The 19,215-nt window shown below is 41.5% G+C and overlaps 1 protein-coding gene across 1 annotated transcript in view; it reads right to left on the reverse strand.

Annotated features, from left to right (window-relative positions):
- Positions 1 to 19,215, reverse strand: part of CTNNA2 (catenin alpha 2) — a 1,042,487-nt gene that overhangs the window by 264,983 nt on the left and 758,289 nt on the right. The window contains exon 7 of the mRNA XM_019942095.3: positions 1,565 to 1,645. Coding sequence (XP_019797654.1) covers positions 1,565 to 1,645 — 81 coding nt within the window. The remainder of the gene's footprint in view (positions 1 to 1,564; positions 1,646 to 19,215) is intronic.

The following is a 19,215-nucleotide window of genomic DNA, read 5'->3' on the forward strand; positions in this document are numbered from 1 at the left end:
GAGAAAATAAATGGACTCATTCAAAGATAGCTTACAGACCCAGTTTGGCTTCTTACTTTTACAAATAGGAGGAGACCAAGAGACGAAGGATCCACAGTCGTACAGCCAGTTTAGTGGCAGAGCTAGAAGTAAAACCCTGAGCTCCAGACACCTGAGTCACTGTTTTCCACCAACCCCAATCCCAATTCCTACTAGCAGTATCATTTCATATCATATGGGGGCTTTGTATGGAAAGATTGTCTAAGAGGGCAAGGAGAAGCAGACCTGGTCGTACAGCTCTTTGGGTATTACCTAATAATGCCTAAGAAAGCAATGTTTTATTCTCCCTTTTTCAAGGTAAAATAAAAAGAAAATGCTTTCCCCAAAAGGGCTTGTTAGCTGGGCAAACTAGAGACTTCATATCCCAGAACTAATTGTGGTATCTTCTAGAGGACATTAGCTCAAGTGTGTCTATACCTTCTGGTGACATCCTGAAGAGAGCTCAGAAGCTCCCCAGCAGTGATTTGAAGTGGTGTTTTCCTCTCATTCAAACGTTTTTTAAGATGCTCCTTGGCTATTCTTGCCCAGGTACCTTGCTAATCTTGTCTGTACTTGACAAACTGCAGGACTGAGTGCTAGACGATGCATCCCTGCCAGTCCAGCTTTTCCAGATGGAGAAAGTAAAGCAGGTGTTACCCCAGGGCTGTGGTTGGTTCCAGATGACCAACACAATCAACACTTAATGAGACGGATATATGCAAAAGCTACCAGCAGGAGACAGGATGCCTCTCAGGCAGAAATCATGAAGGAATTCTTTGGGAACTTAATGGATGGTATTGTCTCTTCTAGAGAAGAGACAGAAGACAGTGAAGCTTACCACGGCAACATATAAAATAAGACTTACTGTCTTATAGACAACATGTACTAGTGTTCATGTAGCACTTTCAAGATGAAAAGGGGCCCTGACTAGAGATTTCTCACCCCTCCCCCAACATGGACCCTTCAGACAAATGATGCCATTAGCCATTTAAATCATCCAACTGCCTTTCCTTGCTTTGGTTCCCTGCTTCCCAAACAACCATCTGATAAGCAAATTTTCCCCTAGATTTATATCCTTGAGGAAATACACTGGGTCATAGATCTTAATGAGCCCATCAGATTAAGAGTTGTGTTTCTCATTAACCATTGGCATTCTTGTTTATTCACTGATTGCCTTGGGAGTTTAAGACCCAGAAGAAATCAGAGGCTGGTTCTTTACACACCTGGGTCTGAAAACCTGAAAACCAGATGAAGAAGGCAGAGAATGCATCACCTCTCCACCTGGGAAGATTGTGTCTGGCCAGTGAGAGGGCTCTCCCCCACCTTCCCTCACCTCAGGGATTATTTTCATCACCACACCCTTTGCACCTGTCACATCTCTCTGTTCAGCAGACTCTAAGTTGTTGATGAAAAGTTTCTGTGTATATGTAGATGTTATAAAGAATAGCGAGCTGAACATCAGCTCTAACACAGCACCCTGAAAAAGGACATTCTCAGTAAACCACCACTAAGTACCATGAACTTAAAATAAAAGCAAAAACAGTACCTGTCTCCTTAGATCCCTTGTTTTCTTGGTCATCTTATCGATTGCAATGTTTAGAGGATCTCCTTTTTCTTTTCTTCCAGTCTATTAAGAAAAGAGAAATAATTTCCAATTTAGAAAAATTCAATGTTAGTGACATTAAAGGTTAAAAAAATTCAGAAACACACTTGAGTTGTAGAGTTCAAGCCATTTTTTAAAAATGATTCTCTTCGGGCTTCCCTGGTGGCGCAGTGGTTGAGAGTCTGCCTGCCGATGCAGGGGACACGAATTCATGCCCTGGTCCTGGAAGATCCCACATGCCGCGGAGAGGCTGGGTCCGTGAGCCATGGCCGCTGAGCCTGCACGTCCGGAGCCTGTGCTCCGCCACAATGGGAGAGGCCGCGACAGTGAGAGGCCCGCATACCACAAAAAAAAAAAAAAAAAAAGTTCTCTTCAATACACAGCTAATACAACTTGGTCTCTAAAGTTGATTTTCTCTGTAGTAAAAATTGATGAAATCAATACATTCTCAAGATGGTTACATGTATGTCCATATTCAACTCCATGCAGATCTATGTTTTCTTCCCTTCTCCAGACATTCAGCAATTAAGTAAACACAAGGATGTTTTGTTATTGCCTTCAAACACAAATGTTTTGTGTTTTTCTATTATGTAAGCACACTTCTGAATAGAAAATGATTGAGATAAAAACTAAATTAGAAAAGAAAGTTAAGGTAAACGATCAGAATTCAGAATTTTATACCAATATAACACAAGCCTTTTTGTAACTTCTGTATCAAAATCAAAAGAGGTGTTTTACTAGAAAACATAGTGTTTTAATCTTTGTTCTGCCATGCGGTGGAATGCTAAACATGATAATAAGGAACCCACAGCTTGAGGTCACGAGGAAAATTTCCCTTATGACTGTAACAAGCAGAGGCAAAGGCAAAAGATAATAATAGTAATAATCTTGATAAATTATTCAGTGGAAGTTTGGAAGTTTGACTAGTTTCTGTTTTCCCTTTTGTTTTTCTATTTTTTTCATTGCTGTAGTAACACAATTAAAACCAAACCAAACAGAACCTCCATTATCTTTTTAAAACCACAACAGCAAGATTCCCATGGATAAAAAGCTCTACCTAACTTTATGGATGGCATTATCTTCCTCTGAGGAGAAAATTGTTCTCAGAATCTTTGTCAAATCTATTAAATTATCTAAATGTTAGTCAAACACCCTACAGATCTATTTATTTATGGTCCTAGTGGCAGGCCAATTCTTGCTCCATACTCAGACTCTGTAAAATCAAGTAGGTCTCTGCAGTAATTTGTGTATATGATGAAATGAGATCCCAGGTCATAAATTGTGCCTCATGAGATAATGTGTTTCGAGGATCCATAGAAATTAACATCGGACAGATTCCTAAATGTTCTCTTCCAATGGCATAATCCTGGGTGCATAAGGCTGATACATACACAACTGATTTACATATACCTAGATTTAAAGCAGTCACTCTTTTCTACAACTTGCTTAATTAATCAATTTTTCCTGAATGAATGGTCGATGTGTAATCCTATAGGATTTTTCATGAAAAAGCCAAAGCCAGGTCATATGTACATATTTTTAATCATTTAAAACCTACAAATCCCCATCACCATTTTTCCACTCCCTAAACTCAAATGCTGACCCGCTCAGATGTACACTCTGAAGTTTTGTAAGTAGAAAGAGCTTAAAATAAAGTGACCGACATTTACAACTTTGAAATATCAGCATACAATTAGCTAAAAGGAAACAAAAGTATATGGAGAAGAACGATGTGCTGCTTAATCTTCCGAGGACTGCTGTCACATAGCGAGTGGGACTTCAGCGCCCTGGCTCTCCATAGTCAGGTGTGACACCAGCTTAGCAGCCAGAGCTGTTTCTTTTCTCTTTGGTTTCCTCCTTGCAAATAGGACGTCTGCCTTCAGAATATGGGCACTTTTACGGGGGTCTAGACCACAGTCATTCTGGAACCATAGATTTCTCAAGCCCTTTCCATATAGGAGAGTAATTAAAAACTTACCTTGAAAAATGAACAATTGTGAGTTTGTTTTAAAATGTGACTATGAGAGAAGCAGACTGGGTCACTGAACTTTCCAATGTAAAAAAAGTCAAGACAGTGTGAATACACAAAATAATTACTGAATAAATACTGTGTCAGACAGGGCTCATTGCATCCTGCCAGTGACATATCATTATCTCCATTTACAAAGGAGACCATGAGGATGACAGAAGACCTGGGACCAGGGTGAGAGGAGTGAGGCACTTGTCTCAGGTATAAAATGTAAGGGGTCATCAAAGAACTCAGGAATCGAGGTAAACAATAGTTTAATGCAATAGCTTGAAAACTCAAAATTAATGCCAAAAAATCCATGCTGAACAAGTATCAAAACTTTAAATAAAGCCAAGCTCTGACAGGGCCAGGATTAGGTGAGCCCAGTAAGGTGTGTCACGCAAGTACAGGTCAGATAACAGTTTTAAATTTTAAACTTTAAAAAATTAGGGGAGGGGGCTTCCCTGGTGGTGCAGTGGTTGGGGATCCGCCTGCTGGTGCGGGGGATACAGGTTCGTGCCCCGGTCCGGGAGGATCCCACGTGCCGTGGAGCAGCTGGGCCCATGGCCCATAGCTGCTGGGCCTGCGCGTCCGGAGCCTGTGCTCCTCACGGGAGAGGCCACAGAGGTGAGAGGCCTGCGTACCGCAAAATAAATAAATAAATAAATAAATAAATAAATAAATAAATAAATAAATAAGGGATATATTTATACTAAAAATAATATCATTGTTTACCTAAATTTCAAATTTAACTGGGTGTTCTATAATTTTATGTGCTAAATCCAGCAACCCTACCACCAGGGGTAATGGGGATGCTCAAAATTGTAAGTAGGGTGGTTACAGACACACATTCTGTGAATAGCTGGGCAACATGGGATTCTGTATCCCATCTGGCATCAATAACCAGCAACTGTATAGCACATGTCCCAGAGATGTGAGGCATCATGTTGGTCACCGGGGGGTGGTGGTAGGGGGGTGCAGGGGATGCACAAAAAGCGAGAGTCACATTCTCACACTCGAGGAGCTCCTAATCCAGTGGGTGACCCCAATGTGAGAGCAACAAGACTAACAACTCCACAGAGAGACTAACTCCCTACAGGGCTAAATAAGATGCTCCAAAGAGGAAGGAGATGCTGCATTTGGGAAGTCAGTAATCTCACAGAGGGATGGGAAGATTTAGGTAGACCTTAAGTCCTGGGCAAAATTCGAATAGGAAAGAGGGAGGGCCAAAGTAGCAGCAAGAGAAGAAAGAGCAAGGCAGGTACTGGGAGGACAGTGAGTGGAATGGGGCAGCCTTTTCTCCACGATGTGAAGGGATTGGTTTGACTAGCTGTAGAGACATGTTATTTTTATTGGAGCTTCTTTATAGTATGATTACAGCCAACTATAGTTTGATCTGCAAGCTCAGAGCATCTCCGGTGACATTAGCATTCCAGGTCCCTGTGTTGTTGGGATTCTCTTTGTATAATATTTGTGATCTGGTGTCTTGAGCTTTCAAATCTTTGGCTGAAAGCAATTCAAATAACTGCAGTTGACTTGGGTGCCATCTTTGTTTTCATGGTTTAGAGAGGTAAGGCTGGGACTAGAGCTTAGGAAACTGGGGTCACCAGCTGAAATCATCCATTCACTGGCCCTTTGTTAGCACTATTTTTTTTTAAATAAGGTAGGGGCACAGCAACAAGGCTAGTAACCCCTCCATGCTCAGATTTACGTAGTAAATGGGGACTAGCAGCCCATGACTCCATATTTTCCTGTGCTCTGGTATGACCCCAGGTAGAAATACTTTTAAATTAACAACCTAAATTGGACAGGAAGCTAATCATTGAGAGAGACCAAACAAAGACAGACTCCTGCCTCCTAGTGTCAGCCGTTTGTTATTAGGTTATGTGATCTTGGCCTAACGATTTGCTCATTTTTTACGTCTGAGTTTTCTCATAAGCACAGTGGATAGCATAATGTATGCCCTATCTTCCTCACCAGGTTAGCAGGACAATCAATCAAGGTGTCAATGTGCGGGAAACAATAAAAGGCATTAACAGTATTCAGGGTAATTAGGAAAGTATTTCTACTGTGGAAAAAAATGAAAGTACTGCTTTGAAAACTACACAGAAACTATTTTTAGATCACCTGGACTTCGACTTTCTCCACTCAGGCAGATAATATATGAAAACCTTGCCAAAGTCTAGAATTCCTAAAGAAGAGTTATTTCTGTTTAAGGAAGGAATATTCTGGGTGGTTCATTTTAAACGACTAGTCTGGGATATTCTAAGAGGTGAAATAAGGGTCAGAATGAATGTCTCCAGATGAATGTCTTTTACACAGTAGGTTGTTGGATGTATTTGTTAAATAACTAAAGATTTGATCATCTTGAGCAAATTCTAGTTCCCAGGGAATCAACCAGAAGCCTAACCTAAACTCTCCCTCCCTGACCCTCCAGGCTCTAAAACTAAAAGTTGTTTAACAAACTGAAGTGAAGAGAGATCTCCGTCTTCATTTTCACACCATCACCTAGTAAACAAAAGTGTGTGGTCTTTAGCCAGTCATCCCTTTATTCCCTGCCTTTGCTGAACAGAAGGAAATGAAAAGCAGTTATAAGCACTCTCTGCCAATAACTACCTAAGTGATTTGGCAACTTCTCTACACTCCAGACTTATCATCTGTCCAATGGAGGGGCCGGAGATGAGTGACAGACCCCAGGAAGTGGGGGAGTCCGAACATGTCACCACGCTTCCCTTGTAGGGAGGCTATCACGGCACTGCAGAATGGGCTAGAATTGGCTGTCAGTCGGGGTATTCTTATCTCTAAACTGTGGATAAATGCTTGCTTTGGGGATTATTGTGAACATAAAAGAGTTAGGATCTGGAGCATGTAGCACAGTACCTGACCCCGCAGAGGTAACTAAATCAATTTCTTCTCCTTCCTCAGGCCCTCATTCCTCTCAAAGATGAAAAGAGCAAAACCCAGAAAGATAAAATCACTGATCACATGGCTCACTAGTGTCTGAGCAGGATCTCCGGACTTCCAGCCCAGGGCCATTTCCATTCCATGTCTAAACCGTCTCGCATCTCTAAAATCCTAGGATTCTGTGATTTTATAGAGTTTCATGTTTCTTTTCAAAGGCTATCCAAAAAAATCTCGGTTTGAGGCGTATCTGCCCTATCACATGTTGTCTGCAGACCCTGTGTGCCTTTCTCAGACTGCTCCCTACTTGACTTCTTTATCTTTACCTACAGAGAACGAGTCTGCAATAGAGATAGCCATTTAATAAATATCATTATTAAAAAAAAAAAGAAGACAGGTGCAAGCAATCTCTCACACTGCTTCAGGCAGCTTTCCTAGTTGCCATCTGTTGTGCTAGGGAGGTGCGTGTTTATTAAACTTTATTTGTTTTAGTCGCTGGGCTCTATTTTACAAAACACATTTGGGGTAGATACGCAGCTTGAATTGATGAGAGGGAAGGGAATGAATTTCCTGATTTGGCTTTTTATAGGGGGTCCTTTATTCTCCCAGCCTCTGGCTCTAAATTCAAGTCCAGTTTGCCAAAGTATTAGATGCGGTCAAGAAGACTTTCATATTTTCAGTTTAATCCTACACAAAAATGATTGAGGCCATTAATTGAAATTTTGATTTTTCACAATCATTCTCCAGGAAAAAGACAATATCTTAGTTCATTTTTTAAATAAAACTATCCTTTGTCCTTTTGCAAAATAAAAGCCCTTCTACTTATTAGAAGAGTGTCTTCATTTTTCTTCTTTCTCTCTCTCCCTTTTATTAAATATCCATCATCCCTTCTGAAACACTGAAGAAATATGCAGTATATTTAAATTGTATGCTGAATAGTTCACAACTCCCTAATTTATAAAACAAAAAAGTAAGGAATAGTAATTTTTAAATTTCTGAAATTGACTGTGTATTTGTTTAAAGGCTGTTCCCCATCCCAGACCCTCATTCCACATTAAACACACAATTCAGTACAAGGAGTCACTCATGGAGGCCCTGAGGATATAAATCTACTATCTCAGTGCTTCCATCAGATCTGTGGTTTCATGTTAGTTTCCGGGAACAATATTAATATGTGGGAAATGGCTGTAAGAAAGCAAATGTCTATCACTTTTTCCTTTCCCTCAACAGTACCTGCAAACTTGATTGAATGTATGAGAAATCTTCAAAATACTGTATAGCGATGACTCTACTATGTTGAATGCATGGGAAGCTAATCAAATGCCCAGTCTTCAAACTGTTGTCATTTGAAAGAGATGGAAGTCAAAATCATCAGAACAGCAGAAAGCAATAATGTGCCATGCACTCCATCTCCCACACATTTTCCTGTCATTTAAACCTATGATTTAGACAACAGAAGGGAGGAGAAAAAATTATCCATCGATCTAGCAGTCACCCTATCATATTTGGAGGGTTGACCATCTACCCTCAAACCCTGCATGTAGAAATCATATTCTTATTACAAATAGCACCAACAATTTGAATGTTTCATAATACCTTTATATTCGGTGTCAATCACAGTCTGAGAATGTGAACCTTTCTAAATATTTCCTTTTCACTAGCTATGGACATTTCTCTTAGAAAATAAATGGGCAATATCTCTTTAGAATGGATAAAAGTTTAGCATCAGCCGCAAATCAAACCCACGATCAGGATACTTTGACCACGTAAAAACTCAGCTTTCCTGGACTCTGAGATAGGGGTGGGAGGATAAAAGTAGAAAGGGAAAAACTGATGAAAATGTGTCAAGGCAAACATGTGCCTGACATTTCTCTGCCAGGCCTCATCAATGCTCAAGGAAAGAATCGTCAATATAGAAGGATAAAACAGCAGGATGGCATTATTTGTGAAACTCCCAGACCATACCTACTAGCATAGTAATGTTAGTACACACATCAGGCGGTGCACAGAGAAGGTCTGACTCAGTGAGTTCAGGGCACATCACTATTTGTTTTCATTCTCCCAGCAACCTCATGTTTTTTTTGGTAAACCCTCTAAGTTTTCCTTCTGACTCTCAACCAAGGAGTTCTGGCCCAGGGATAAACTCAGGATAACATCCGAACCAGTGAGATTCAGCTATAAGGTGGTAGGAAAAATTATTAAGAAGGAGGCATATTTTTCTGCACTGGGATTGATAAACTGGCAGCAGATACACCTTGAGCTAGTTAGGGAGTCTTTCAAAATAGATGCCATAAAAAGAAAGCATAGCTGGGAGGTGGGGGGAGGGGAGGGAAGGAAAGAGAGAGAGGGGGAGAGAGAGAGATGAGAGATTAATTTGGGTCTGAAAGAGATGAGGTGCTAGGGAAAGGAAACAGAAGGAAAGGGGAAGGAAGGGAAGAGAAGGCGAAGGGAAGTCAGCTTTTGGAGTCAAAACAAACTGGTTCATAGTTTCCATTATATACTAAACTTGTAAAAATAAAGCTCCATGAGGGTACAGTCAGGGCTTTACCTATCATTATATCTGGCAGCCTGGAGCTTTGCCTGGCACATAATAGACACTTAACAAATTGTATTATATCAGTGAATGAAACACATGGGTTCCTGAATCCAGCTGTACCTAAATCCATTAGTATCTATCAATGGATTTCCTAGTGTCACAAGTTAACCAATTCCCCCACGTTTGTTGATGTTGGATTTCCGTCACTTACAACCAAAGAGGTCTGACTAAATCAGAGACCTTAAACTATGAGACCAAACTAATTTGAAGGTAGCATGGAAGACAGGGAAACCCCAGCAAGTACCCCATGTACACAGCTCAGAGAACCAAGGGAGCTCAGGCCTTGGTTTCACCTACAGAGTTTTTCCCTGCACTAATCACTGCCCAAGCTCTAAATCCTAATATAATATTTCTCCCCTAAATCTGATCATTCACTAAACTTGAGAATATGTCCATCAACAAGTCTCTAGGATTCCTGCTGTTCCTCAAATCCCTCCACTCATGACACCCAGCTACCCCAGTGTACATCTTCAACACCACACCAGCCTCCCTCATCATCCTCATTATGGCCTGTTGAGACCAAGCTTTCACTTCCTTGGCACAATATTCCTCTCAGTTCCCATTTAGTTCTTACTGCATCCCTCCTTCCTAGTAAACTTTTGAGCCTATATTTTAAGACTTCTTAATTTGACCTCCTTCTTGTAGTTGCCCACACCTCTAGTCAATTTGTTCCTTCTCAACAACTCACACACTTTCTGCCTCACGTTGGTGCCTTGTTGAAAGATGTCATTCTCCCTTCAACCATTTGTCTAAGCAGGATGTACCCATTCTTCAAGCAACAGCTTAAAATCCTCCTCCAGGGAGTGTTTCTAGACTGACCTGGCCCCTGAAGACCTTCCTCTCCTCTGACCATATCCTTCTATTAGGTACTGTGCCAAATAATGTGGATGTTAACAACAGACCATCCTGCATTGTTTTTCAAGTTTTCACGTTCCTGCAGAGTAGAACCCAAGCTTTTTGTGGATAGTGAATTTTATTTTCTCCTGGAGGACTCAGCATAAAACTCCTAAGAAGTGCTCCGGAAGGACTTCTATCCACTTGTTTGTGGAGAGAAGGATGGACGGTCCAAGTAGGCCCCTGGGGATAGGAGGTAGGTATGAAAGGGATGAATTATTTGGAAAATGTGGGGTCCTAAAAATAAATTTCACCCACTTCACAATTTGCTGATCAAAGCCATAGGAAGTGGTTGGCACCTGTGTAATGTTACAATTCTTGCTCCTTGATTTAGTTTATCCACACAGGTGTAGCCCTCAGTGATTATCTGTCAGGCAACACTGCCTAGAAGACAGTTTTCATCAGAGCTCCCCTTCCCCCAGCTGTCAAGCTTGGGTGACTGCTGAGAGCCATGGTTAATTAACCACACATGTCTTTGAAGCCAGTGAGAGACCATGGACTGAGCAAACTGCTAAAAAATGCCATTTTATCTTTACAGTTGAGATGAAAGTAGCCAAGACGAAGTGTAAATTTCCATGGATCTTATACACACACACAAACATGTATATACCCACACTGATTAAACGATTTAAATTTCAATGGAATTTAAACTTCCACTTCATTTTTAAGTGCATATTCCCCAAACCACTCAGTTACAGTTAAAGCTATCAATACCTAAAGGATCCCGGGAGTCTGGCATTTTCCACCATCTCAAAAAGAGGCCAATAACTGGGTCCATATTGCTGAGAGTTCACAGAAATCAGAAAACAGACAGAGGATTACCTTGGTTTATGGAACGTCTATCTGGGTGGAGAAACCAAGCTTTGGCCTTTCTGGGCTTCATCCGCCCATGGATCAGGAGACAGTTCATATTGTAATTCCTTCATCATACCTTCCTGCTCTCCCACCTTACAGCAGCCCATCCTCCCCCGAGTGCCTACAGCCACCTATGTCATTTATTTCATTGCCAGTTTCCATGCAGGCAACTACTGTGTATTGTGCAAATCTCTTGCATTGTTAATTGAATTTCAGATGTCACACTCTAAAGCTAAAATACAAATATATAAGATGCATCATTACAATCTTTTATTGTTCGGAAACTTGTCATGCCTATATGTCCCTTCTTCCCAATTAGAAGTACAGGAGTTTAAGGACAGTGTATCTGTCAGCTTGGGCTGACACAACAAAATACCACAGACTGGGTGGCTTAAACAAGATAAATTTATTTTCTCACTATTCAGGAGGAAATATTATGGAAAGCCAAGATCAAGGTCTGGCAGGTTTTCTCTCTGATGAGAGATCACTTCCTCGCTAACAGACATAACCAAGCTCTCTAGTGTCCCTCTTAAAAGGGCACTAATCCTATCATGAGGGCCCCACTCTAATAATTTATCTAAACCTAATTATCTCCAAGAGGCCCCATCTCCAAATATGATCACATTAGGGGTAGGGCTTCACTATATGAATCTTGGAGGGGCACAATTCAGTGCATAGCAGACAAGAAGATGTCAGCCAATCACACTTCCTTGAAACTGAAGTTTCTTGCACAGTCCTTACACAGACTAGATACCAAGCAAATTAGAAATATGTATCAATAGGTACATATGAATATGTATTGAATAATAATAAATGCAATAATTAGTATTCTGGCTGTTTGACACAATGACATGATATGGATCTTTGGGGGCAAGGCTACTTGTATGCAGAGGTGGAAATGGAGTAGCTGTATCTTCACCACAGGTAGAGTAATAGTATTGCCTACCCTCTTTGTATGCTCATTCTCTTCCTTGCCTGTTCCAAATCTCATGTGAGCAAAAAGAAGACAGAAATCAAAGCCTTTGATTGTATGCATAGGATTAAGATGCACACACCTGGGAAAAGAAACATACAAATTGTACATGATTTTGTCAAATTTTTCTTTCAAAATAGTGGGAGATGGGAGTAGGTAAGCTTGAGGATACTAGATACCAAAAAGAAATAGGTTTGGTGAAATGACACTTCTAAGGGACAAAGAGGCCATCCCAGAGAGCATCTCGGAGGCTTCTGTTTGCCAACCTTACAGCAGAACAAAATGAAGAAGTTTCCTTGGTGACATTGGGAAAAGTAAATACACAGATTGGGAGTGCCAGGAACTTCCTGCATGCCCAGGGGACTCCCAAAGAGATTTCCTTGCACTCTTCAGGACCAAGGCTTTTTTCCTCCCCAAATCAAATCTGACCTTTCTTGGTCCTTGAAAAGCCTGTGAGGACCACCTCTCCCCATCCTCTCAGCATCACCACCCCCCATTCTATATCATGGCCCCTTCTTCTTCCTCTCACACTTCCCTCCAAAAGGTCAGCACTGTCTGGAAAGCCACCATACAGGTCTTGGCCACTTTACATCTTATCACTATGAGGAAACTAAGAGAGAATAATATTTTGTTTTTAATTATCTGGACAGTCAAAATAACTGAAGAAATATTTTAACTACTTAGACACTAGCAAGCCCCAATCAAGAGCTGCTAACCTTATTGTTAGCCCTTTTGCTTATCAAGACTTGGGCTCTTTCTCAACTTCCCAAACCACCCCCAAGCCAGACTGCAAGGCCAGGCAGCTCCCCACGCCCAGCACCAATATCCCAAGACCACTGCTAAGTGACCAGGGTCCAAGCACAGGGCACTCCTCATGCTTGGGTGACTCAGGGACCTCTCTGAGGCTCTTCTCACTAAGAGTGCTTGGAATCTGACCCATGATGGAACCACCTCATGGGGCCTTTGCTCACACTTGGAACTGATGAAAACTTTATGAGGCAAACAGCATTTTTTGCAGCATGACAATTAAAAACTAAACTAAATAGAGAGCAGGCCGAAACCCTGGAACACATGTCTCACATCGTCCCAAATATTCCTCACTATGTGGCTCCCATAAACACCATCTGCTGTGTTAATTTGTAAAGAATTACAAGGTTCTTAAAATTACACTTTGCTCTCTGTAGCATACACTGTGTCTATTAAGGGGGAGAGTTGAGAATGTGCATCACGACCAGCCAGACACCGAGATCTTTTTCCTTCCGATGCTGGGATCCTACTGAAAGTTCGCTAAGTCTGCAGGGAATTTTAAAAAGTGTATCGTATTCTCTCTAGACCAGCTGCAGGAAAAAAATTCAAAACAAAATATACACACAGCAAAATCTTTGCCCGGATTATAATCCTAGCATCTTATACATTTTCAAGTTGTGTGAGCATGCCCCACTTCACTGAATCCTCATGACAATGCAAAGTCTTTTACTATAAGTTAAAGAGGGTAAATAGCCCAAATTGAGAGAATTTCTTGCGTGAGACTTAATCCTCCAACATGAAGTTCTGACCACTATGGCCCTTCACAGCCCTTGGGTGTTAGCTGTTTCTCGATTGCTCATCCCTGTCTACTCACAGAGCCAGAAGAGCAGCATCTTGTGCCCAAGCACATGTCTCTGACAGTGCAGGGCTATGGTGACTGGCCACCAATGTAAGCTTTTAGGTGAATTAAGTCCTCAGGTTGTTGCTGGTTAAATGATGGTAAGTGGTGGCCAGAAATGAGAAGGTAGATAGGAGAGTCTTAGGTTCAATAACCCGAGGCTGGAAACTGTCGATATGAGATAATTGCTACAAATGAAGATCCCTGGGTTCCTCTACTAAGAGATTCCATTCCATAGCTCTGGAGTAGTTTGGAAATCTGTATGTTTAATAAACTTTTAAAAAATTACAAACAAGTTCTGGAAATACACGGATCATTTCAGTGGGTTCCAACCTGATGAATCATTTATTAAACAAAATCTTTCCAATAAATACCCAGGAATCTGCATTTCAGATTGCCATGAAATTCTGTTGCTCAGCCTGATTTGGGGGCCAATGAGTTTTATAATGATTTACTCCTAATAAGCCTGAAGTAGGACCAACGATCCACCATTAAGGCAAATCTGCTTAATTCCGAATGAATCAGTCACTGTATCTCCAAAATAAATTTCGTAACCAATCCACTTAATTCGAAAAGGAAAGCCATACTGCAGAGCAGACACAGCCTGCAACATCATTTCAGAAAAAGTCCCTGAAAGAAAGCTGAACAAGCTCCCCCAAATTTCTTGCCTGCCGTGGTCCCATCTACATGTAGACGTTAAAATAAGTTTGCTAGGTACAATGGACACAGAAATAAAGGAGGCTGCTGATCTTCCTAAAGCATAGAGAGCTTTACAAATTTGCAAGATCACATACACTCAAAAACAGGATCCTGATCTGGCAGTATTTCAGAGTTTCTGCTGGTAAACCCAAGTCTACACTCTGATGATTTCTCAACATTTTCTGAAAATTTACTCCCAAATTCTTCTCCCCATGGTCCCAATCTCTCTGCTCCCTTGTAAATACCTCCCAGTTCTCAGAGAAGCGTTTCTCTCAGTACCCCATATTAATCTCCCATATGCTAACTCTGCCTTTTTTCCCCATCCCAAAGCATCCTCTACAGCCCAGATCAAGCTCTCCCTGACCCCACAGCCAACACAGAATTCTGCCTTCTCTGAACCACAGTAGCAATTGGTAGAGTCCTTTCTGATATTAGGCCATAGCATCCCCCTCAGACAAATCCCTGAACAGCCTTTGGGCAAGCTGGCTCTGAGTGGTCTCACCCTGCATCCCTCACAGAGATTTGGCTATAGCTGCCCCCTGACTTCCAAGATCTCATGAAAAAAGTGAGGAGTAAGGCTAAATGCGGTTGCTTGAATTTTCTCTGTTCACTCTCAGCTGAACTGCAGTCGAACCACAGTTGCTTCCAATTATATCATCAATCCTATGAAAAAGCAGGATTTAGGGGAAAAAAACTACTGAAACAGGTTGGCAGCAACACCCATATTGTTTGGTGATGTGACTGTCACGTATATAACACAGTAGCGTAAAATAAAAACGTTGTGCCAACTTCAAGGGTCATCTTAGTCTCCTGAGTGCTGTGACTCTTAAGACTTGGGGCAAGTAGAGATGGATGCTTTGATAAAGAAATCAGTGTTACCTCATTCTTAGGTAAAATGACAATGCAAATGAAACTGCCAGTCCACAACCACCAAGCACCCTTCCTTCTTGCCTTCTCCCAAGCCTTCCCTTCCTTCAAACAATTTTTGAAGCAGACACAAACAGTATTAAGTTACATCTTGGCTCTGCTACCTAATAACTGTGTAATTCTTGGCAATTAAACTCGCTAAATCTCAGTCCTCAGCTGCAGAATAGTGAAAAGAATGCCTAGCTGTAGATTGGGGTGAGATAATGCATGCAAAATGTCTGTCTACAAGTCTAACATGAAAATCAGCAGGTTCCTGACCCTGACTTTTTGTCTTCTCTTGATAGTAAACCTCTTCAGGAGAGGCACAGTGCCCAGCATCTGAACCATGAATGGATGAATGATGGAGGGATTGACTGTCTAGGGAGAAAACATTGTTTTATAGATTGGATCTCGGTTTACACAGACTAACCATTTGAAAACCTTTTGACCTCTGAGTGGTATTTAACACTCATGAAATTTTCACCATTTTAAAGTCTATTTATAACACAATTAAAATATAAGGCCATGAAAAAGGAGAACCAGACATGGATCCTGAAACTTTACTAATAAAGTAGTGAGAAACTCAAACCCGACAGCTGCAGTTTCCTATGCTAGTGAGAGATGGGGAACAAATGTTGGAGACTGATTCCTTCCTTCAGTCCCGTGCATGGGTAATGAAATCAGGAGTGAACACACCTTACTAATGATTTTAATCAAACTGAGCACCTAGAAGTAACTGCCAGGAGAGGGAGACCCCCCCAAGTAGCACAAGTGGATTCTATTTCAGTCCCCCTTATTTGGCACATCAAAGAAGGCATGGTCTGACTGAAATCAGGAAGCCAGATGCAGCAGACCTGTCATGTCTGCCCCATACTGATAGGGAGTCAGAGAGCGAAGCTGCTAATTACTTATACACACCTAGGTAAATGGGGCCTCCAGAGATGGATCTGAGCAGCCAAAACACACCTCTTTTCTAAGTATGCCTTCTACTAGGATGCAAAGTCTAGAGAGCTATCATTAGAGTTTTATTTTAATTCATTGATAATGACTCTAGAAGTTCCCTGGTAAAATACTAATAAAATTGAGAAAGACCTTAAGTATATAATCTCACTGGTTGTTCATCTATTTCTCCCATTAGACACTTCATGGGATTAGTACACTTCATGGGATTAGTAACTTCATCCTTCTGGTTTACCTGTATGTGTATTTCACTAAATCCAGTAACAGGCATGCAAATTCTCGATGAAGCAGTGACGTAAAATGGTTGTCATTTTGGAAAATAGAAAGTTGATCTCTAAACAGGACAAAAGGTAGCATAGAAACCTTTATGGGGGTTTAGAAAAGGAAAGCTTAGAGAGTTGAAAGCAAACTCTGGTCCCATTAGGAAATCCATGGATCAGGGATTTTAGGATTAGAAATTAGATATATCCATGACACTAAACAAAAAACTGAGGGGAAAAAGATCAAATGATATGGAGAAGGCAAAAAAGAGAAAAGAAATAAAACAAGATATGTGTGGAGTTTAAGGCAAAGGATGACTGAGACCTTACCCTGGAGCTTGGTGACTCTAGCACTGAATTGGATCCAAAGTAGGAACCATTAAAGGAACAGAACAACAGGCCAGGGATCCAGTTACTATCATTTAGGTGGACGATACTAATAAATAGTCAAAATAGAAGTCAGAAACCAAGAACAAGAAGGGAGGTTCAAGTCTGGACTGAAATCAGCAGTAAGTCTATCTTAAGGGTGAATCACTGGGTTATGGGTTCAAGTCCTTTTATTCCCTGTGCAGAAGCCAGAATGGCTCTACGTTCAAAGTTGTCTGGGTAATCTGTCCCCCTCTCCCACCCACATGTAAACAAGCATGAAGCCAGGCTTACTACCACCCAGCTGTGTACCCAGGTGTCCCCTCTCCTCTTCCCTATTCAGAGAGCTCCCCAGGAACACTTGCCTCCTGGAAGGGCTTTCCCACCGGAACCCTTTCTCCAGGGCTATCCCAACACTCTCTTTGCCTTCTTTCCCCTGTGATTAATCAAGACCTGCTAAGTGGAAAACAAAGAAATAAAGAGAAGAACTAACAAATCAATCAACATTACATACAATCTAATTATCCTCGTTTAGGCTTCTTAAACTCAGTTCTCCAGCAGCAGAACCATCCAGCACTGGACCAGCCTTCCATCTGTGGTGGCCTGAGCCAGGGTAGACTTTGTAAGCTGCATATCACAGCAGCCAGGCTGACCTTGGTCTCTATGTGCCCTGGGGTCAGCCACCACATCCTACTTCAAACAGTAGACCATTCTGTCAAAAAGCAGGTATTTCCTGAGCACCTATTTGATATTGAGCCCTGTAGAGGTGTGATATGAGCCGAATTATGCCTCCCTCCCTGCAAAAAGAAATTCATAGGTTGAGGTGCTAACCCCATAGTGCCACAGAATGTGACAGTATTTGGAGACAGAATCTTTAAAGAGATAATTAAGGTTAAATGAAGTCATTAGGGTGGGTCCTAATTCCGCATGAATAGTGTCTCTAAAGAAGAAGAGATTAGATATAGAAAAACACAGGAAAGATCATGAGAGAAGAAGCCTGTTTATTTACAGGCCTGAGAGAAAGGCCTCAGAACAAACCCACCCTGCAGACACCTTGATCTCAGACTTCTAGTCTCCAGAACTGTGAGAAAATAAATTTCCATTGTTAAAACCCCAGTCTGTGGTACTTTGTTATGGCAGCCCTAGAAAACTCATGCAAGGTGCAGCAGGAAATGATTTGTTGAGTTTTTGACTTCCTGTTAAATACATTACTGACTCAGGCTAACAAAAAGTCCAAGAGAACTGAGGTGAGGGCAGGGAGGGAAGATGTGACTGTCTCCAGAAATCTTAATTGATTTCTCAGAAAGCTCTTCAGTTTTTCATAGCACGCGGCAAATATCAATCAGTTCGTCTGATTCTCATCCAATAATTAGAAAATGAGTATCCTAAGTCTCAGAGAAGAATTCTTGCTCTGAATGCCAGGATGGCTTCTACTGGGTTTTTTTTTGTTTGTTTTTTGTATTTTTTTTTGTTTTTTTTTTGCAGTATGCGGGCCTCTCACTGTTGTGGCCTTTCCCATTGTGGAGCACAGGCTCCGGACGTGTAGGCTCAGCGGCCATGGCTCACGGGCCCAGACGCTCCACGGCACGTGGGATCTTCGCGGACCGGGGCACGAACCCGTGTCCCCTGCATCGGCAGGCGGACTCTCAACCACTGCGCCACCAGGGAAGCCCTGTTTTTTTTTTTTTTCCTAGCTCCTTAAAGAGTCCCACGGCTGTTATTAAAAACTGGAAGCTATCAGATAGATAGATAGATAGAGATAAACCACTTAAAGCAATCTTCTTCATACATCCTCACACATTTCCATTTCACAAAACAGCCAAAGACAGTTTAGTCTATATTTTCTCACAGTTTAATTCAGATAAAAATGTAATATTTTGTCCTCTAAATGAAAGCTTGCAGGTGCTTTTGATTAAGGAGCCTAAATGAGGTACTGAAGTAGCTATATGATGCCTATTCCCTTATTGGTAACTTTTTTTCTTGGTGTGCCTCTCAGAGTTCCAGTTTAACATACCTAGTACTTCACGCAGGTAGCTGATAGCTATGTACTTGAGATGTCTTAGCAGCAACCCACATGTTGAGTAAAGGGAGTGATGAAATCCCTATGACGTCATGGCTAAACTTTCAGTCCCAATTCATTCACTTCACCATTTAACATAAAGAATCATATAATGACCACAGTGCTAGACACTGGAGACATAGCAAACTGTCATGGTTGTTACTGAAACTGAGTAGGACACTGTGGGGCTCCTGGGCATGGAAGCCTTTCTGTGTCCCACATTTCTTGTTTCTGGGACTAGGCTTCAGCCTCTATGACCTTCCCTGAGTTCCAAAAGGCAGGTTCAAACAGTTGTTAATCAGGGAAGGCAGGGGATGCAGAAACAAGGAAAGAGCAGTCAAGAAACAATAGTGCAGCCTTGGGGCAGGGTCCTGGTTCCACCTCAAGGGATGCGCATAACAATATCTTTGAGCTCTTCTGCAGAACTAAAACTCCCAACAAATGGAAGATGTTAACTGCTTGATGAAGCATT

This window comes from Tursiops truncatus, chromosome 14 (genome assembly GCF_011762595.2).
Source record: "Tursiops truncatus isolate mTurTru1 chromosome 14, mTurTru1.mat.Y, whole genome shotgun sequence".
Classification (NCBI taxonomy): Eukaryota; Metazoa; Chordata; class Mammalia; order Artiodactyla; family Delphinidae; genus Tursiops; species Tursiops truncatus.